Below are 21,729 nucleotides of genomic sequence, written 5' to 3'. Positions count from 1 at the left end.
AAAAAAAAAAAAACGTCCAACACGTGCGGGGCACACGCAAACCCACCTCTACCTCCCAAGGTGGGAACTAGAGCAGAAAGCTTCACTGCAAACAGTTGATTTTAGGAACGTAATCATGAATGCAGAGTCCTTTTCTAATTGCTCTAACTTGCTGTTACTGTTCGACAAAGTGGGCCAGTTAATTTGTAGCATAGATGGAGTGGACTTTTCACCGTAATCTGAAGACTTCGGCTTCTATGTTTAGGTACCAAAATAGAAGCAAAGCACCGTGTCAGGTGCCCCCTTGGTGGGCACCGAGCATCCAGATGAGCATTTGTTGCAGAAGCCCTTACACGCCACGCTTACACGCCACGCTTACACACCACGCTTGCACACCACGCTTGCAGGCTGACAGTGTGATCGCTTCCCAACCCTCTAAGTTTTCGTGGCTCCGTGGCTAATCATTTAAGAGTTTAAACCACCTTAGAATTTACTGGAACTTCATAAATTTGCTTCAGACATCCTTCAAATCATTCACAAAGCTGAAAGTTATTTTTTTCCTCCTTTTAAGCACAAAATCACAGTAGCAAGTAAAATTGCTACTATTCATTGAGAGCTATGTAGGAGGCAGGGGGGAGGGGAGGGGAGGGAACTGGGGGTGGAGGGATGCCTTCACTTGCCTTACTTCTTTTGACCCTAACAAAACCTTGAGCGGTAGGTGGTGCTTTCCCTGTGTTATGCTTGCGAGTCATGAGGCTTCGTGAGGTTAAGTCCTTCCCCAAATCAGGACTCCATCGAGGCCTAGCTGACTCCGAAGTCCACACTTGTAAGCCCTGTACATACAGCCTGTGGGATGACAGGCTTCAAAAATTCCTCGCCGTGTCACCTCTGGAGCCTTATCTGCTCCCACCTGGGAAGCTTCAGGGGATGAGCGATGGGCCCTGGGGACACAGAAAAATGAGGCAGTTGGCTGGCCGTGAGGCCGTTTGCTAGATCTCGGAAAGACAGGCGGGCGGGCGAGCGAGCGATCGCTGTCCGGAGGGGAGCGGCCCCCGTCTAACCTGCCCAACCCGGTGGTCCTTCTAGTCGAAGATCCATGCCGCCCGCAGCCTGAGCGAAATCGCCATCGACCTGACGGAGACGGGGACGCTGAAGACGTCGAAGCTGGCCAGCATGGGCAGCAAGGGCAAGATCATCAGCGGCAGCAGCGGCAGCCTGCTGTCCTCAGGTGGGTGGCGGCGCCCGGGGGCTGGGGCGCTCCGAGGGGGCAGGGCGGAGCCGCTGGCTCTCTCGTCCTGAGCAAGGTTTGCGGCCCAGCGGGGGTCCGAGGAAACGGGCGGAGACTATCACCGCGTGGAAGCAGGGGCGGGGGAGGAGCGGCAGTAGAACCTCCCGGTGTGGGAAGGGCACCTAAGTGCCTTCGAGCGGCCTCCAGAGCCTTCCCAGTGCTGGTGGCTGAGTGGCAGGAATGCCGGCTCCAAGGACGCAGGGCGGGCGCGGGCTGCCCGTGTGCCACTCAAGGAGAGTTCTGCGAGGAGGGGCTGAAGGTCAGGCTCGTGGTGCTTGCTGAGTGACCTACATTCTGTTCCCAGGGGGGCTTCTCGAGGCTTTCCAAAGTACAGAACACCCTTGGTCGTTTGGAAAGGAGAGACCTGTCGCAGAGTGCGCTTTGAAAGGGAGGCTCGGGGGATCTGGTTGCCGTCTCTTTCTGCGGGGGGCCTGGGCCAGTCATTTGTCTTGAGGTGTTGGGAGGGGCAGAAATGCCCCGAGGTTTGAGATGGGGCTGGACTTCAGGAGGAGGGATGCCATTGGCTGGAGTGACAGGAAGGGGGGCAGTTTTGAGTTGGGCAGGGAGTGAGAGGGAGGCAAAAATTGTCTGGAAATGTTAGAAAAGTATAATGCAGTTCACTCCCCAGGCCACGTGGTCAAGGCCTGATTATTCTTGGAGCCAGTACACATTTCCTTGCCTCTGAGCCAGAGAGTAAAACAGGAAGTCTTTGCCCTACCTCATCTTCTCGGGTCAGCTCTGTACATGTGGTGACTGCAGACGGTAACAAAATAAAATAAAGGAAAAAGACAGGAGGGGGGGAAAGCCGAAAGCTGCCTAGTTAGCTTCTGGGCTGGTGGAGTCCAGTCACAGCCAGGGAAAACCTTCAGACCTGAAGGGCGAGGGTGAAGATGGACAGGTCTTTCTAAGGTCCTGGGAGGACCCAGGTCATGTGTGCACAGGCCAGGCGTTTTATAAAACCTGTGAACGTAATACATTTTGCATTCTTTTTCTTAGATGGAGCCACCAAAATTATGTCGGTTTCAGGCTCCACAAAGTCGTTTCTGCCTCTGCCAGGTCACCGTTAAGGTTCACCGTAAACCTCTCACTGTCCTGGGTCCTTAAAAAGTTTCCATCAATACAGTGGGCCAAGTAATCATTGTTTCTGAGGCTTAGAGGTTTACAGCGAAGACCGTGGATGGTGCTGTAGTAAAGAGAACGCCATACAAAGTCCAAGACCCCTGCCTCGAATTCCAGCCACTTCCTATCGCCTGCAGAATGATGAAGGGCAGGGCCAGAGTCAGCCCTGTGATTGTCCCCTAGACATCCCTATCCCCCATTAAAGCCCAGAGTCTCAGATCTGAGCCTGGATTTAATCTGTCCACTGTCTTCCTCATCCAGCCACAGATGAGCCCGCCTCTTCCTTCAGCCTCAGTGAGCGGTGCATCCCTGCCGTGGTTTCATATCCCCTTGGAAATGTACGTTCGTTCTGAATGTGGCATGTTATACCCAGGAGAATAGATTCTTCCAGCGCAGGGGTTCCCTGCCCTCCAAGTGCATCGGAACCCCTTGGAGGGTTCATTCAAACGCAGATAGTTGGGCTCCGGCCCCGGAGTATCTGATCTGTAGGTCTGGGGTGAGCCTGGGAATTAGCATTTCTAGCAAGTTCTGACAAGCTCTCCGGTGATGTTGATGCTGGTCTGGGGACCACACTTTGAGAGCCACTCTTCTTGCGAGGAACCTCGGTCTCCCCACTTTTACACCTGTGTCCTGGTCCATCTGCTCGGGCCCTTTGTCTCTGGCAGCCGCCAAGGGTACAAACATAATAGCAGGTAGAGCGGAGGTTGTGAACAGGAGCCCCAAAGCGTCTAACATGGAGCTGACATCATTCAACCATCAGAAATGAGATCCAGGGACTTCCCTGGCGGCCCAGTGGTTAAAACTCTGCGCTTCCACTGCAGGGAGTGCGGGTTCGATCCCTGGTGCAGCAACTGGGATCCCCAGTTTTTTTGGCAACACGGCCAAAAAAAAGAAATTGAGATACCGAGATCCAGGCATCTTCAAGACTGACTAGCAATTCCTCTCTGTTACCGCCAACAGCTTGACGTTAATAATCAATCCCGTGGGCTAGGAGAGGAATCAAAAGAAAACTTTCCTGCTGAATCCACTCCCACACCTGATATATGCATCTTTATCTCAGGATATTAGAGCAGTTTTTTCATGTCTGATAACTTAGTGACGAGGACCCCAGGCAAAGCTGTTTGGGCATCGATGCAGGTAGCCGAGGCCCCCTGCCTGCCCCACTTCCGCGGTGGCCCCATCCTTAGGACCGAGACCCTCAGCCTTTTGCCTGCCCACCTTCTGCTGCTCAGCTAAGCAAGAGGAAAGCTGGGCAGACGGGGAAGGAGGTGGAGAGGTATGATCCGTGACCAGGCCAGGGAGCATTTCGAACTCAGCCCAGCCCTGCAAGTTAGATGCTGAAGAATGGTCCTTAACTGCTGAGGCTCCGTGGGGAGGTCTCCCCCACTCTGGCTTAGGAAAGGCCACGGGTCAGTGGAAGGAGAGACCTTGCACAGGAAGTGTTCCATCAGTCAACTCGGGGAACTTCTAGGACCTGTCGATCTGGCCATCACTGCCACCAGGTCTGTGATTGCTGCCCCTCTGACTTTTCACGTGCAGGAGAAGATGCCTTCACCTGAGGCCTCGCAGTCCCACCTGGACGGGACGGTTTCCCATCCCCCACCAGACGGAAATCTAGGCTGGCCCCCCACCCATGCTTTTCATCCTTTAGTGCGTCCTGCCTGAGTGCGTGTGGAGAAGGCCTCTTAGTGATGGGCTCCCACAGAAGGAGAGGGCGTCGCTCTTTCGGGATGGCCATGGTTTAAGCACTCTTTTTATGACACTTTCCAGACCCTGTGGTCTACCTCTCACTCAGGAAATAGGATACAAATAACCTAGTATCTTATTGGATCTATTATTGTCTCTCCTTCATCTACTCCCTCGTGCTAAGAAAAGATGGTGTCTGATAAATAGTCCTGGAAAGCATTTTGAGAAACTGATCATCACTTGAGAATTCTTTTTGCTACTTCTAGCCCTGTGCCTATCACTCAGTAGGTGTTCAATACACGATTTTTTAAATTTTTTACATGATTTCCCCATGACTCATTTATTTACTGACTGGAAATTTGTACCTTTTGACTCGCTTTACCTATTCCACCCACCCTCACCCCTTGTCTCTGACACCCGCCAGTCTGTTCTTTTTATCTAGGAGCTCAGGGTTTTTTGGTTTTAGTTCGTTTGTTTTTAGAGTCTATGTATCAGTGAGATCAAATGGTATTTGTCTTTCTCTGATATACTTCACTTAGCATAATGCCCTTGGGGTCCATTTATATCGCAAATGGCAAGATTTCATTCTTCTTGTTATGGCTGAATAATATTCCGTTGTGTGTGTGTTATAGTTACAGTTTCTTTATGCATTCATCCACTGGTGGACACTTAGATTGTTTCCATGTCATGGCTATTGTGAATAATGCTGCTGTGAACATGAGGGTGCAGATATCTTTTCCAGTTACTGTTTCATTTCTTCAGATAAATACCCAGAAGTGAAATTGCTGGGTCATATGGTAGCTCTATTATTAGTTTTTTGAGGAACCTCCAGACTGTTTGACATAGTGACTGCACCAACTTGCATTCCCACCAACAGGGTATGAGGGTTCCCTTTTTTCCACATCCTCGCCAACAGTTGTTATGTTCTTTTTGATGATGGCCATTCTAACAGATGTGAGGTGATTTCCCATTGTGGCTTTGATTTGCCTTTCCCTGATGATTAATGATGTTGGGTATCTTTTCATGTACCTGTTGGCCATTTGTATGTCTTCTTGGGAAAATGTTCACATCCTCTGCCCGTTTTTTAATTGGATTTGTTTTTTGTTGTTGAGTTGTATAAGTTCTTTATATTTTTTGGATATTGGTCCTTTATCAGATATATGGTTTGCGAATATCTTCTCCCATTCAGTAGGTTGCCTTTTCTTTTTGTTGATGGTTTCCTTTGTTGTGCAGAAGCTTTTTAGTTTGCTGTAGTCCCATTTGCTTATTTTTACTTTTGGTGCCTCTACTTGTGGTGTCAGATTTTAAAAAATCATCACCACGACTGATGTCAATGATACACGATTGTTAAAATTAAATTTTGAAGGATACTAGTAAGAATCCTGCATGTGCTGCATTTTAAGAACCTTCTACATTCCCAGAGTGTGTGCTATCTCGGTCCTTGCCAAGATCGCTCATAAACCTGCCACTAACATTTTCCCTCAAATTGTACTGTATGGCTTTTGTCATGATGGTATCAGACCTTCAAAGGTTAATCTTGTCAGATCAGGCCCCTCCTGCAAATGCCGTCCTTCCTCATTATCTTTCCTTTATCCTTCCACCCTTGTCTGTACCCAAATTGTGCCGTAACTGAGCCGTGTAACCACACTGTGATATTGCTACCGTATAAACATTTTTTCTAGCTCCCGAACTTTGCTAGGGGCTATGCGTAGTGTTTTAAAAGTTACAGCTTCTCTCCTCAAAGAGTTTGCATACTATTTATTGAAGTAAAACAGAGATAAAATATTTCCAACTCCTAGTAACTTTGAAGGTGATTTTCCTATTTAAAAAGGGTACATCATTACGAAATAGTGGACTTCAGTCATTTTAAAGCTATCTGAGGTCTCAGATGCTAAAGAAATTAAGAAATGTTATTGATATCATTAAAGAAGTCAGAAGTCCACACTTATTAATGACCTGAGCCAGGGGCTAACATCTCAAAAAGAAAAGGTCTGCAGAGTTGAAATGATTTACTAAGGCTCGGGGCCAAGACCCTCTTGAGTTCTTTGGCGGTAACACCCGGGGCTGTCCCGTGGGAGACCTGTAGTCCTACTAGAGACGCTTAGAGGTGCTGAGCCTTCTAAGCTGTGTCAGATTAAAAGGGATCAAGCCCTCACCTCCCAAAATTGCACTGCATGAGATTCAGACCCTAGGAAGGTTATGGAACCCACATCCCAAATCCATTCGTGAAGGGGCTCCGGCGGGCAGGCTTTGAAAGGAGGTGAGGACCCTTGTCCCAGAGCATCCCCTAGAGGAAGGGACGTTGAGGCAGCTCAGGGCGCAGCCCCCGTTCCAGGCCGGCAGAGCCCCACCCCCGCCCCCATCTTGGTCTCCTCACAAGCTCTGCACCTCTGGGTAACCAGCCAGCCTGTTGCCTGACCACTGCGGGGTGGGAGAGGCGGGGTGGTGACAAGCAGGGGACGTTGTAGTCACTGTGCCCTAGGAGAGCCTCCGGATTTTCCAGGGTTCAGATAGAGTTTGAGAGGACAACTGTGGATTCAAAACGTTTGGTGATGGTGATGTTTTCAGAATTCAGAAAAAGCATCCGAAATCCTTTTTGTGGGAACTTTAAAGGATTTATTCCTCTCTTCCTTACCCCCATTTCTTGAAATCTCAGAAACAGATGGGAAAGGGAAAAAACTGGAATGACAAAAGAAAACACCAAACAACTGCATGCTGAACACGCATGGCCTTTCCATAGCTCCTCTGAAAGCGAGAAAAAGTGTAGGATTGTCCCAGCATTGCTTCTGGAATTTGCTATCCCAGAACAGTTCTGGTTTCAGTAGGAGGGTAGGGGCTCAGGGAGGTGTGTTTCTGCTCTCAGCCGATTTAAAGAAAAACGGCACAGACTTGCTTAGAAGACACCCTGTGTTATGCAGGCCCATGTGGGTTGTGCGTTAACTGCCCCCAAACGAAAAAATGTTACTGCACATCCTTTCTTAGAGGAATAGAACAATGAGACTGACGCTGGCTTTTTGAGTGGAAATACAGGGCCCGAAGCCACCCGCTGTCTCCAGAAACAAAATGGCATGTCGTGCCTATAAATAGGAATTGGGCTGTGGGATTAATGATACGGCAGTTGAGTCATCTTCATTGTCAAGAGCAGGATTGCAAAGAATGTGGTGATGGATATTTGGTTAAAAAAAAACGAAATATAACAAAACCCTGCAGTCTGCTGGGATCCCCCAGCTCTGACCCTTCCCGCTCTGGAGAAAAACACGTTGTACTGAGTGTAGGGCCTGCTCTGCCTGGGACCCATCCATGTCCATGACTCAACTCTTCACACGTTCGCCCTCTCTGAATGCCAGCACTTCCTGCCATTGTTGGGCAGTTTATTAATAACATAATAATGAGGGTGCCAGCTGTCTGCCGTCTCCCCTTCCAGAGAACTGATCTGATAGGGGTCTGCCAGCTTCATGGTCAGAGCTGTATTCAGCTTAAAATACACGGCCTGAAGTTGGTATCAATCCCATGATGTTTGGGGACTTTTTTCTTCTTCTTTTCATCTTCATCCTTTTTTTCTTTTTTTTTAAATATAGATTTTATTCCTACAGTTCCAATTTATTTCCTTTATGTTTTGCAGTTACTTTATGTCAATTTTTTTTTAACTGGGGTATAGTTGTTTTACAATGTTGTATTAGTTTCTACTGTACAGCGAAGTGGAGTTCCCTGTGCTATACAGCAGCTTCTCATTAGTTACCTGTTTTATACATATTAGTGTATACATGTCAATCCCAATCTCCCAATTCATCCCACCACCCCCACCACCACTTTCCCCCCTTGGTGTCCATACGTTTGTTCTCTACATCTGTGTCTCCACTTCTGCCCTGCAAACCGGTTCATCTGTACCATTTTTCTAGATCCCACATATATGAGTTAATATACGATATTTGTTTTTCTCTTTCTGACTTACTTCACTCTGTATGACAGTCTCTGGATCCATCCACATCTCTACAAATGACCCAGTTGCGTTCCTTTTTATGGCTGAGTAATATTCCATTGTATATATGTACCACATCTTCTTTATCCATTCATCTGTCGATGGAACTTAGTTTTTTGCGGCCCAGCACGTGTGATCTTAGTTCCCCAAGCAGGGATCGAACCCACGCCCCCTGCATTAGAGGCATGGAGTCTTAACCACTGGACCGCCAGGGGAGTGCCGTTTTCATCCTTTCTTTTTGGCTCTCCTTCTACCTCTTCCCTCTGTTTCTCTCCAGCCTTTTAAAGGTTCCTTTATCCACTGCCTGTCTCTTCTTAAGTCTAACGATGCCCAGCATTCCAGGGACCGTTAGTGTTGGTCCCAGGCTCAGTGCCCTGCAGATGGGCTTAGCCAGCAGCGCTGCCAGAGGGCTCGCCTTCTGCCAGGGTGTGTTTATACGGGACTGTGTAACTGGTGAGGGCTGCGAAATCTCTTTCTGTGGAATGGATGTTTCTGGCCATGGCTTGAGCAGGACAGGCCTGAGTCAAAATTGTGAGAAGACAGCACGGTTGTCCCTTTCTGCTCTCTCACTGGGGGTTAAAAAAAAAAAAAAAAAAAAAACCTAATAAACCATTTATACTGATATAGTTACACCCTCCCGTGTAAAGGAATATTTGCCTGCTAAAGAAAACCAGGGCAGAATGATAATCTGTAACCTAAGTGAACGACTTTGATGGAATTTTAAGAACGGAAAAAGAAATATCACCATCCCCTCCCATAGCTTTTGCTCTCTTCCCATTTATGGAGACCAGCCTTCTCAATATTACAGTCGAATCACAGAATCTTGGAGCCAGAAGGATAAGCCCCCTTATTTCACAATATAAGGAATGGAAACCCTATAAATTAACTCATACTAGGTAGTTTACCAGATGCTGCTAATTTTTTAAGTCATTGGTTCACTTCTCTCCCTCCCTCCCTCTCCCCCAACCCCGAACATTTCTCTCTTTAATTATCTTTGTACCCTTCACCCTTTGGTGAAAGCGCCACTGAGCACTTTTTTTTTTTTTTCTGAGTCCCAGAGACTCTTCGCTGCCACCACATGGTGTTTATTTTCAAATTGCTCCCATTTCACTGCTCTTACACATGCACTGTTTTATTTTTAAAATACCCGACCCTAATGAAAAGTTCTCCAGGCGTGCACTTTTCATGTGAAAAAATCACATTTCATTCCCTGAGACGCTCTCCAGAGATCACACACAGTTATCCTGAAATCTGCCAGGTGGCTTTATTTCCCGTGTTCTCTTAGGACATCTTTTCTGTAAGGAATTCATAATTGAGGATTTGTAAGGCAAATAAATATCTCTTCATCATAAAGGGTTCAGACCTTTTCCTTGTATTTATTCCTGGGGTGTCTGCCAAAACTTTTCCTTACAGCTTTTGTAGATCTGCTGGGAATATGCCTACTTTCTTTTTTTTTTTTTTTTTCATAAAAGTCTAAACAGACAGATTGTCATTTCCTTCCCTTACTTTTAGGACAACAGATTTCTTTCTTCTTTGGGGTACTGTTTGTTTCAAATTTCCCCTGCTTTCAGAGAGGAAAGAACCCCTTCTGTCTCCTGAGATCAGCGGGGCTGGTCATCAGAATTCCATCTGTGTAAAAACAGATGAGCCCGGTTCCCGACAATATTCTGTTTAAGAGGATGCGTTCTCATATCCGGTGCAGGGTAGCCCAGAGTCTTTTGAAAGATTGGAGCACATTCTCTGTCTCAGCCCGATGAGGACATCCTTCCCCATGTCTGCCGGCTGGGAGGGGAGCTGCTGTTTGTGTGGGCCGGCCCTCCCCACGCATCCTGTCCCAGGGCACCAGCTGCCCACCCGGGGACACCTGGAGTTCCCTAGCTGGAGCACGAGAAAGTCCGAGAGGCGGTTTCTCCAGAGGTGGCAGGAATATCTCCGTCCAACAACATCCCTAGCATCCGGGAGTTCACTCGGGAGATTTCCAAAGACCCCCTGAAAGTGCCTTTCTGATCTTCAGTGCATCAGACACTCCCGGCTATGTTTGGATTGGAATTGTCTTCTTTGGGGTCAGACCTTTTTCTCCTCCTCTCAGCCAGCTGAGGAGTGACCTATTTCTATAAAGGATGTGGATTGAAAAATGATCATCAGATAGCCAAAAGCAAAAGACATGTTCAATCAGGGCTCATTCAGAGAGATGTTGACGGAGCAGTAAGCAGGATGAAAAGCTTTCCAGAGAGCTCATCTGATGCTGACCCTCCCGGCACTGGACCCTCAGACCTCATCAGCCCAGCAGGTTCATTGCCTAATTGGCCTGGGATGCGGCAGCTGCCGCCTCTGCCCGTCAAGTGCGCGGCTCCCGTCCTCCTTCCTCCCACTGGACAGCTTTTCACGGCCGGACGCGAGGCTCTCTGAGGGCTGGACCCACGTCCAGTTCCCTGTCTCCCCCGCCCCACCTTGCATACAGAAGGTGCTTCAGAGACTTCTGTGGCTTCCTTGGCGCATTTGAAGGACCCGCGGGCTCCTCCTTTCTGCCTACGTGTTCCTCCGCGCGGTCCCGCAAAAAGGGTCTAGGCTGGAGAGGCAGGTAGGCTGGCACACGAACCGTGTTTATTACAGCCAGACCCAGTTCCTGCCCTCATGGTGCTTCCATTCTAGGAATGCAGCAGACCAAAGCGCCAAGTTGGAATCCCAGCTGTGCCTCCTAACATCCCAATGACCTCGTCTATGAAAATGGGTATAGTGTTTCCGTGAGGATGAAATGAAGTAGAACATGTGGGAAGCTCCTATCGGGAGTTCTGTCAAAATCCCCTCCCTTCCCTTCTCCCGAGTTCCCTGCATGTGCACCTTCCCCCAGCCTTCCAGCCTCTTGCCTGTTCACTGTTCTTCCTCTTTTGCATTAGGAGGCTCCCCAGAATTGGGGTGCCAGCTCCTAACAAAGGCCAGGGGACACTCCTGAATACGAATAACCACAAATACTCATGTAGTGCCTATTACGTGCTGTTCTAAGCATCTTGCAAGCCAGTACAAATCAATTTCATTTGATTCTCCCAACTTTTGAAGAAGTCCTGCTTTTTAAATTTGTTTATTTATTTGTTTATTTTTGGCTGTGTTGGGTCTTCGTTGCTGCGCGTGGGCTTTCTCTAGTTGCGGCGAGCGGGGGCTACTCTTCGTTGCGGTGCGCGGGCTTCTCATTGCGGTGGCTTCTTTTGTTGCGGAGCACGGGCTCTAGGTGCGCGAGCTTCGGTAGTTGCAGCCCGTGGGCTCAGTAGTTGTGGCTCACGGGCTTAGTTGCTCCGCAGCATGTGGGATCTTCCCGGACCAGGGCTCGAACCCGTGTCCCCTGCATTGGCAGGTGGATTCTTAACCACTGAACCACCAGGGAAACCCAGAAGTCCTGTTTTCATTCCCATATGAGAAGGGAGGTAACAGATTTAGAGCGGTCACGTGACATTGCCGAGTCCTCACAGCTAGTATGGCACAGAGCTGGACACAAGCCCTGACTTGTTAGCTCTAAACTACTAGATGGTAGACTTCTGTCTCCGGAAGCTGCCAGACCAGTTGACATTTCCCGAGGTGTATTCACATCACTCTTTCCTACAAACTTGGTGCTACTTGAAAGTTTGACCACCACCAACAACAAAGTGTTTATTCGCTACTTAGATCTTTCAGAAGCATTCAGATCACTCCTGTTTTTCCTTGGGTTCGTGCACCAGTTGATTATGCTTGGACAGTCCTTTCTGACTAGCGCTTGGCTACTGCTCTGACACTCTCTACGTTTTGAAATCTCACTCTTCTGGCTCCGGTAGAGAGCATCCATCCGTCTAGTACTTCATTAATCCCAAACAAAGCTCAGATTAAACTCTTACTTAGTATTCAGGTTTACAGATAATTTGCTTTGGCCTGTTGATAAGATCAGAGGTCAGAGGTCAGTCCTTTAGGTGCCGGTCGATAATTAGACATTTCCTTTTGATTTGAAGCAAACTATAGCCATAGCTGGGAGAAGGACCAGAGTTGGAGGGATGCTTATCTGTTCTGGAGGCGGAGATGGGAAAGAAAAGAGGAGAAAGATGGTGCGTATGTAAGGGTCCTTTTGTAAAAATTGCAAAGATGACTGCTAGAGGTGAGAGGGTAAGCCTCAGTAAGCTGTTTATTTCAGTACTAGATTCTTCGAGTTTGGAGGAATCTTGGGGGTTAGTTAATTGGTCATTTTCTAGTTGGGGACATCGTGGCTCTGAGAGGTTAACAACCCGAGATCTGACACCAATTAACAGCTGACGTGTTGGAAATCCAGGTGTCTTTTATCCTTCACTGCTCCTCTAAAAGATAGCGGATTTCCATCTTGTTAATTTCTAAGGGGCTAAACGTATAACCGTGGAGTGGGGTTGCCTGTGAAAAGGTACGTGTGTGTTCACGTAACCGGAAACGGACAAGTCATCGTAACTGAGAGCTTCTATACCATTCATCAAGTGTAGGTGCTGACTGGAAATTATTTCTGTGTCTAGAATCATTTTAGATGTGCTCACAAACCTTTAGTTTGCAAGACTCTCGTTGCCCTGCGCCCCTGAGGCTCTTCTGACGGCGTTTCTCCCTGGATTCATTCTGTTCTGTCACTTGAGAGGATGAAGAGTGACTCTCTGCCTCTCTGGCTGGCCTTCCTTTTAGATGTCACACGTGCCATTCAGGGGACGTCTAGAGGGTGAGAACATCAGCATCTCGGAGCGCTTGGGGCTCCTCCTTCTGATGCTCTTGAGTTTCCGTCAGTGCTTTGTGCTGTTGGTGTTGTCATCTTGTCCCTGGGCACTCAGCTGCCGCCCCCCAGGGTTGCCACGTTGGCCTGTTTGCAGGTAACACCCCGACGGCTTCAGATCCGACAAGCTCCAAGAGAGAGCAGCTCTAAGAACTCAGCACGCTTGCCCAGACGGTGCATTTCCTTTACAGAAACAGAGGCACCGGGAACCTCTTTTTCAAATGCATTGTGACCAGAACCCCACGGCAGAGCTGCCCTAGCTTGAGGGTGGAGTGAGGGGCCCAGAACCTGCCGAACCCCTCGACTCCGTCCCAGCCTCATCCACAGGCGCACCAAAGGCATAAATGCAAACCCAGGAGCTCAAGAAACGAAATCTGAAAACAGTGCCTAGACCTCTGTCGCTCCTTCTAAAGATGAGCTTTGGAGCCCTAGTGGTAGCTGCGTTGCACAGAGCTTCTCTTCCTTGGCAAATGGCCCCTTGAGTAATGGCGAGGAAGTCATTTCAGTCATTTCTCTCTTTCTAATTCTAGCCGGTATGTCCCTGTGTGGGTGTGCGCACTCACTCCAGTTAAGTCTACCCTAGATACGGAGGGTTTACCTGTCCCAGGTAAAGCTAAATGCCGAATGTGCGTGATCTATTAGTCTTTACAGCCCATGCCGCGGAGCAGCTGGGCCCGTGAGCCATGGCCGCTGAGCCTGCGCGTCCAGAGCCTGTGCTCCGCAACGGGAGAGGCCACAACAGTGAGAGGCCCGCGTACCGCGAAGGAATAAAGGTGTGAAGCAGAGCCAGCCAGCATTAGTGGTGCCAGATACGGAGAAGGCCTCTTGAGCCGTCTCTCTGTCTTATATATGGGTTTGGTATTTAGGCTAATTACTATAAGTAATCATAATTTAGGGAGTGCTAATGAGCTCAAGACCAAAGCTTAACTAATCCATAACTAGAGATCAGATCATCCAAAAATTCTGGGCTTTACCACCCAGAGTTTAATGTTGTGATTTTTGCCATTCTTGAATAGAGTTCATTCTTAGATTTGACTTCATAAATCACCATCTCCTATTGAGAGGTTAGGCAGGGGTGAGAAGGAAAACAATGAATTTTTCATTGGTGCTAGAAATCCTTTCATCTTCTTGGACCCAAGTTTCCCCAGATCTGTTTTTCAAATCTAAAGTCTGACTTCCTTCCAGTATTATTTTACCTTCTTATTAATTCTTTAGATGATGGAATAATAGAGCGTAGCTCGTTAAATTTTCCTGCGTCTTCACCTGTGACTGTGACTCAGGGAACAAGATTAAGATTCAGAATGATTTAGCTGTGTTACCTTAGATGAATGTGGACTGGAGATAGTTCAGGACTAATAAGCTCAGAGTAATTGACATGGGGGTAGATAACCTGAAGCATTTCAAAAAGGGGAGCCCGCAATAATGTCCAACCACGTGTCACGTGAGTATGACACCATGTGGATTTAGTATGAGAACCATGAGGTAATGGAGGCTTCGTGAGGGTCAAGCTCTCGTTTGAGTTTGCTGTTGAATTTGGAAACATGTGATTGAAGCAGGACGAAATCCAGGAAAGAGCTACAAAAATGATTAAAAGTTTGGAAGGTCGATTCTATAAAGAAACAACCTACAGGTACTAGATTTCTTTACGGAGATGAGATACAACTTAATTATAGCATCCAACCATACGACTGACAACATTTATGCGTTTGTTTATTCAAGCTAATATCTATTAGCTACTGTGGAGGCATAAAGATGGTACATTCCCACAGTGATGGAGATTCTCTGTTTCAAGCTAGAACGAGTCAAAATGTATCTAAACACTGAGAATTCTTGAAGATTAGGGTTATAAGAACTTAGGTGCCTGGTAATTGAGGGAATATGGGGATTCCTGCTCAGAGCCTAAATAAGGGTCAAATCTTATATTTATGGGGGTGATTTGTTGTATTTTTTTTACTATTATTTATTTGACTGCACCAGGTCTTAGTTGCGGCATGCAGGCTCTTTAGTTGTGGCATGCGGGCTCTTTAGTTGCAGCATGCGGGAACTGTGTTGCCCCCTGGGGGATCTTTGTTGCAGCCTGCGGGCTCTTTAGTTGTGGCATGCGGGATCTAGTTCCCTGACCAGGGATCGAACCCCGGCCCCCTACGTTGGGAAGGTGGAGTCTTAACCACTGGAGCACCAGGGAAGTCCCCATCACAGAGTTTTTGATACCAAAGCATAGAAGTCCTTTCTAGTCTTGTGATTCTGAGACGCCTTCTTTAACCACTGGAAGAAGCAGAACAGTCGACTCTGGGAATTCTGACTGGATCATTGTCAAATCTGTCATTCATTCACTGAATTGTGCCGAAATGTTTCCTAAGGAAATACCATTCCTACCCCTCCCTCCAACAAATCCAGCTAGAATTTTTACTGGTATTGCAATGATTCTCTGATTTAGTTCCTGAAGAATTGACATCATGACAACGTCTGGCTTCCAATCCATGACCAGACTACATCTCTGTCTTGCTTGAGGTCTTTCGTTTTTCTCAGCCGAGCATTATACTTTTCATCGTAGAGATCTTGTCCATCTTCCATTAGATGAATACCTAAGTATTCGCTGTCGTTTGATGCTGTTGCAGATGGCATGATGTGAGCCCTTGAAGGCACACCCAATAACGCCCATCCATTTCTAAGACTCCCGCTCTCCATGGACACGAGAAGCAAGCACTAGCCGGCTTTTCCTTTCTCAGGGAGCCAAGGCGCCTTGTCTAGCCATCCAGGTAGAAAAGGCATCATAGCTTCACTGCAGGAAACCTATTTCAGAATGTAAACATTGCAGCCCAGAAATGATTCTCTGGTCTACCCTAAATCTCTCCAGTTGGCATTTCAGCGTATTTTCCTTTTGTTTGGTTTACAGTTTGCCTTCCACAAAGGTTTCCTATCTAGCAGTCTGCTATTTGAATCATCAAGCAGATAGTTCTGTGCTGCATATAAAAATATGTGTAACTTTTATTAGAAGGGAATGTGCTCATGGTACAGTCTCGAGTTCAAAAACTACAATACAAATGTAATGTTATTTTTAAAATATATGTGCTTAGGCAAAAGGGCTAAAAGAAAATGCAAGACAGTGGTTATCTCTGGGTGACTAGCTTATGGGTTCTTTTCATACGTGTCTACATTTTCAAAATTTTTATGACAAACATGCGTTATCTTTGTACTAAGCAAAAATAAGCGTTTTTAAAGAGAAAAGATTAAAACTTTGTATTACAATGGCTGGCCTAAACTTGACTTTCCCCTTCATGGTATAAAAAGTCTATTAAAATTTGCTAGTGAAATTAAAATGGGTGTGTGACATATCTTAAGCTAATCCAACAAGAGGCGTGTGAATGTCCCCGCCTGTCCTTCTGACCAGCTGTAAATTACCCAAGCGCTGAGAATCCGCTCCTCACGCTTGGAGCTCTGAGCACCTGTTTTATTTCACACTCTCTTGATTCCTGGGGTAAATCCCACAGTCACAGCGTGGGCTCCGGTTCAGTTCCTTTGTGGTCCAGATGTGCGTCCCCTCGTCAGCTGGCCTAGTAACCCCACTGTTAATTGACAGGTTCTCAGGAATCAGATAGCTCGCAGTCGGCCAAGAAAGACATGCTGGCAGCCTTGAAATCCAGGCAGGAAGCTCTGGAGGAGACGCTTCGCCAGCGGCTGGAAGAGCTGAAGAGACTCTGCCTCCGAGAAGCCGTAAGCATCGCTGGTTCGTCCTGTGGGACTCTGTGTTGTCTGCGCCCTCGTCTGTCCTCACGTATTTATAAAAGGCAAGGGTAGGCGTCATAAAGGGCATAAGAGGGGAGTCAGCCCTCTTCTGTTGATGACCCCCAGCCCCCGGGATAAGCCCCGTCAGAAATGGGAGTCTTGGACCATAATGAAAACACTCTGACGGCAGTGAAAGTGGGTCCTGGCAGAATCCCAAAAGGGACCCCCCTAGGGGCCAAATGACAAGTAGTAATAACCGTCATAACAACAATTGTAAACAGCAACATTTGCATGGTGCCCCGTAGTTTATAAAGCATTTCCTCATATGATAGTTCCCACGCTGGATGGAATGCTTTGCCAGCTTCCTAAGATCTTGTGCCCGAGTTTATCCTTGTGGTGGCTTTTGTTTCTCTTGAGTGTATTTCAGATTTATCTCTGGAAATCATAGTGAGGAGTACCTTTGGGGATCAACAAGGAAGTCAGGATTTCACTTGATATAAAATCCCCTTCAAAACTCATGATCTGGTGAATGTTTCACTTTTTTTTTTTGGTAGCTGATGCATTTTTTCCTTTAGCTGTTGTTTGTTTGTTTGTTTTGTTCTTACAGTAGGTTCTTCTTGCTTTTCTGTTTAAATATAGCAGTGTGTATATTTCAATCCAAACTTCCAATCTGTCCCCCCAACCTTTCCCCCCGGTAACCATAAGTCCATTCTCTAAGTCTGTGTGTCTGTTTCTGTTTTGTAAATAAGTTCATTTGTATTATATTTTTTAGATTCCTCATATAAGCAATATATGATATTTGTCTTTCTCTGCCTGACTTATTTCACTCAGTATGACGATCTCCAGGTCCATCCATGTTGCTGCAAATGGCATTATTTCATGCTTTTTAATGGCTGAGTAATAGTCCATTGTATATATGTACCACATCTTCTTTATCCGTTCATCTGTTGGTGGGCATTTAGGTTGCTTCCGTGTCCTGGCTATTGTAGATAATGCTGCAGTGAACATTGGGGTGCATGTATACTTTTGAACCAAGTTTTTCTCCAGATACATGCCCAGGAGTGGGATTGCTAGATTGTATGGTAATTCTATTTTTGTTTTTTTAAGGAACCTTAGTACTGTTCTCCATAGTAGCTGTACCAATTTACATTCCCACCAACAGTAGGAATTACATGCTTCACACCCTCTCCAGCATTTATTGTTTGTAGATTTTTTGATGATGGCCATCCTGACTGGTGTGAGGCGATATCTCATTGTAGTTTTTTTTTTAATATAAATTTATTTATTTATTTTTGGCTGTGTTGGGTCTTCATTGCTGCTTGAGGGCTTTCTCTAGTTGCAGTGAGCGGGGGCTACTCTTCGTTGCGGTGCTCGTGCTTCTCATTGCGGTGGTTTCTTTTGTTGCGGAGCACAGGCTCTAGGCGCGTGGGCTTCAGTAGTTGTGGCATGTGGGCCCAGTAGTTGTGGCTCATGGGCCCTAGAGCTCACAGGCTTCAGTAGTTGTGGCTCACGGGCCCTAGAGCTCACAGGCTTCAGTAGTTGTGGTGCACGGGCTTAGTTGCTCCGCGGCACGTGGGATTGTCCCAGACCAGGGATCGAACCCGTGTCCCCTGTATTGGCAGGCAGATTCTTAACCACTGCACCACCAGGGAAGTCCCTCTCATAGTTCTGATTTGCATTTCTCTCTGCGATGTTGAGTGTCTTTTCATGTGCTTTTTGGCCATCTGTATGTCTTCTTTGGAGAAATGTCTGTTTAGGTGTTCTGCCCATTTTTTGACTGGATCGTTTGTTTTTTGGATATTGGGCCACATGAGCTATTTGTAAATGAAATCCTAGCCTAGTCATCTAAAAAAATCTTTTAATTTTAGGTGAAGCAATGCTTCCTCAAGTGTATATATACACAAGGCTCATGTCTCATTGGGATTTAGAGACTGTGGCAGGTCACTGTCTCTATTTATTTGAGCATCTGTTTCCACCACCTTCTGCTTATTCCACAACTCCTTGTTATCATGTTTGAAGACTTGATTTTTTAATGCATCTCGCATTATTGTGCGTATGTGTGTATGCACACACGTGTGCATGTGCTTGCACACACACACCATGGGGTGGGAGCCCTCAGGAGAGAGAGTGTTCTGTATATAACATTACAAGGAGCTCCGTTGGTCAACAGTTCAGAAAGGGAAGCGGAAAGAGGTTCCCAGACTAAGTTGAAGAGCCCTGCTCCCCTCCCCCCAGTCCTAATGCCTTGCCCCAGGAAGGATGAAACAAGGGGCCACAGAATGAGACCATATTACAGTTCGGTTTGGCTTAATTATGCTCTGGATTGATTCAAACCGGAGCCGCTCAAAGCAGACCCACATTAGCGCAAATCCTTTGCAAATCTTGGGGAAGCAGTTGTCCCGGCTGGGGGATGTGCTCTGAGATACTGTTAATATCAGCAGTCTTTTTGTAAAGAATACGCTGGAAGGATTGAGAAAACATGGGTGTGGGTGCCTGCATTTAATAATTTGTCAAGCCTTGTTGTGTTTTTAATAAAGGCAGCATCCCTAAACAGCAGGGATTCAGCATCAGAAAACTGGCGAAACATGTCCGGGCAAGGTTAACACGTCTAGTGAAGGTCTCTGTGCCTCTCGTAAAAATAAAAGCAAAATAACGCAAACAAAGCTCCTGGACACAGAAAACAGAACTTGAGCAGCAGAAGAAACTTCACGAGAAGCCGGCCACATTCTCCTGACTCCTCTGAGGTTAGGGGACAGGAGAACTTCTGTCCTGACTCTGTCCTGCTCTTTCTGTGTCACACACCCCCCCCTCAGCTAAGGGTATCCAGCAGTACTTTTTGTCCCCTGGGGTGTGGGGCAGCCAGAAGGAGGTGCTGTGGGAGCGTCTGGCAAAATATAACCAACATAAGAAGAGAAAGGGAACCAGGCCGAGCCCTCCCCAAGAGTGTGTTAAATTCCTCCTTCCCCAGGCGGCTCTCGTTACACATGATGTCAGATTAAATATGGAGAATCAAGGCCTGGACTCAAATACCTCCAAGCAGATGGTGGAAAATCAGTAGCTTCATTTTTGAAAAAGATACTTTGTTTTAAAACCACAGACTTTTTTTTTCTTCTTCTTCTTTAAAGTTTTATTTCATTATTCTAGGGAGGTCTGGTACTCTTGCTGGGACAATACAGATTCTCAATTTGCAGTAATTACTAATGCAGCTGTTCAGTATTTCTTTTACGTTGTAGTAGCTTAAATTCACAAACTTAGAGACAGCCTTTAAATTTTTCATAGATTTTAAAAAATTTTTATTTTATATTAGACTATAGTTGATTTGCAATGTTGTGTTAGAAAACCACAGGCTCTTTGGAGTTATAAATCAATGGCCATTTTAACAACTTTCCCCTCCTTTTTATAAGCTTCAAAGTAAAAAAGAAAGTCCTAATAGTATAAAATCCTCAGTATGTTATTTATAGGCAGACTTTTAGGGAAGCAAATAAAATTTGCAGAATAAACACACAACTACTTGGGAGACATTCGAACCGCGTTTAGAAAAAGAAGAAAAAAAACAGGGAAGAAAACTGCAGAGCATTTCATACTCAAAGAGTTGGCCACTGTGCTCTGAAATGCTTACAATGAGGAATAAAAAGTCCAAGAGGTCTTTTTCCAGTGGCCTGAACGCAGGAGGAAAGAGGCCCAGGATCGCAGCGAGTGGGTGTGCTGGTACATGCCGGGTGTACCCCCCCCCGACACACACATGCCCCAGTGTGTACAGACACACACGCCAATGTGTACACACAGCAGTGGCACAGGGAAGCCATGTCAGTCCTCCTGTTAGAAGGTCAGACTGCCGTGGAATCTGATGATCAGGGCTTTCCTGCCCTTACGAGGCTGCCCGGCACAGAAGCTGCTTTCTGCATGGGCGATGGATGTTCCCGAGAAGAGCCTGCCTTGGGTCTTTGTACAACATCTGTGTTGATTTGGGACTAGAGACCAGGGCTGAGCTCTGCCTGGAAGGGCCACCGGTCCCTTGGAGGCAGGCAGTGGGTCTCCCAGGGTTTTCTGGTCCCTGGAAGTGACTCCTTGCATTGGATGCCTGGGCTCTACCACGTGGATTAGCTGCTGACTCAGATTTTATCTCTATTGAGCCCAGACATAAGCTGCTCATATAAAGCCTAATTCTAACGCTGAATCATCCCACAGACCTTTCAGCAACTGCCCGGGACCATCGTCACCACGGTGGTCTGTCAACTAAATTCACTGCCGTTATACTCAGAACAGTTAGATTTCCAGAGCCCCAAACGCACATACAGCAGATTTTTAAGTGGCCTTGTCAGTAATATGGATTATATTTTGTTTGGACTGAAACTCGTATTTGTACACATTTAATGTCTTCAACTCAGCCTGTTCCCTGAGCATCTGGCCAGCGTAGAATAATTATTACTCATTCTCAGTTTCTAGATTATATTATAATGCCCTTTTCTGGAATTTGCCATATAGATACCACGCTTCCTAAGAAAACTCATTTGAAAGACCCATTTTAAACTCAGATATTTGGTGCAGTGAGATAAGCACAGAGTTTGGAGCCGGAAAGACCAGAGATCTCGTGTTGCCTCTGCTCTTACTGGCTGTGTGGCCTCAACAGGTTCGTGGTAGACATGCCAGACACGTGTGAAATTAACAAGTGAATGAAATTTGGGTTTTTATGATGAAAATCAGTAGCGATTTTATTTACCCGACAGGAATTTACTTTGGGGAAAATCTTTTCCAAGTGCCTCTGTTCTGGAAAGGAAGGACTTTATTCTCCTACGTTTTTGGAGAAATGAAATTGTATTGCGTAAGATTATGGTTTCGAATCTGTGCATTGAATCTGTGCTTTGAAGTGTGTGTGTATGTCCTAGAAGCCAGTCGTGTACCCCACTCTGACTCCTTGTCCCCTCGCGCTGTCACACTTCCGCAGGAGCTGACGGGAAAACTGCCCGTGGAGTATCCCCTCGATCCAGGAGAGGAACCACCCATTGTTCGAAGAAGAATCGGGACAGCCTTCAAACTGGACGAGCAGAAAATCCTGCCCAAAGGAGAGGTACGTGCTTCTCTCTGTGGCTGGGTTCTCTTACACCCGCCTCACTTTCCCGTTTGTGAGGGCGCCTCGGGATTCTATAAGGATGTTTCGGGGTTCTGTGAGGATGTTTCGGCATCCTACGAGGATGTTTCGGGGTTCTA

The 21,729-nt window shown here is 46.8% G+C and overlaps 1 protein-coding gene across 4 annotated transcripts in view; it reads left to right on the top strand.

Annotated features, from left to right (window-relative positions):
• Positions 1-21,729, top strand: part of FRMD4A (FERM domain containing 4A) — a 299,962-nt gene that overhangs the window by 248,730 nt on the left and 29,503 nt on the right. For all 4 annotated transcript variants that reach the window (XM_027121910.1, XM_027121911.1, XM_027121912.1 and 1 more), the window contains 3 exons: positions 1,066-1,207; positions 16,376-16,509; positions 21,467-21,589. In XM_027121910.1, coding sequence (XP_026977711.1) covers positions 1,066-1,207; positions 16,376-16,509; positions 21,467-21,589 — 399 coding nt within the window. The remainder of the gene's footprint in view (positions 1-1,065; positions 1,208-16,375; positions 16,510-21,466; positions 21,590-21,729) is intronic.

The sequence above is a fragment of the Aethalodelphis obliquidens genome, unplaced genomic scaffold (genome assembly GCF_003676395.1).
Source record: "Aethalodelphis obliquidens isolate GAN/ISIS:26980383/991018 unplaced genomic scaffold, ASM367639v1 scaffold23, whole genome shotgun sequence".
NCBI classification, from domain to species: Eukaryota; Metazoa; Chordata; class Mammalia; order Artiodactyla; family Delphinidae; genus Aethalodelphis; species Aethalodelphis obliquidens.
The sequence above is the reverse complement of the archived record's forward strand: the minus strand, read 5'-3'. Positions and strand labels throughout refer to the sequence as shown.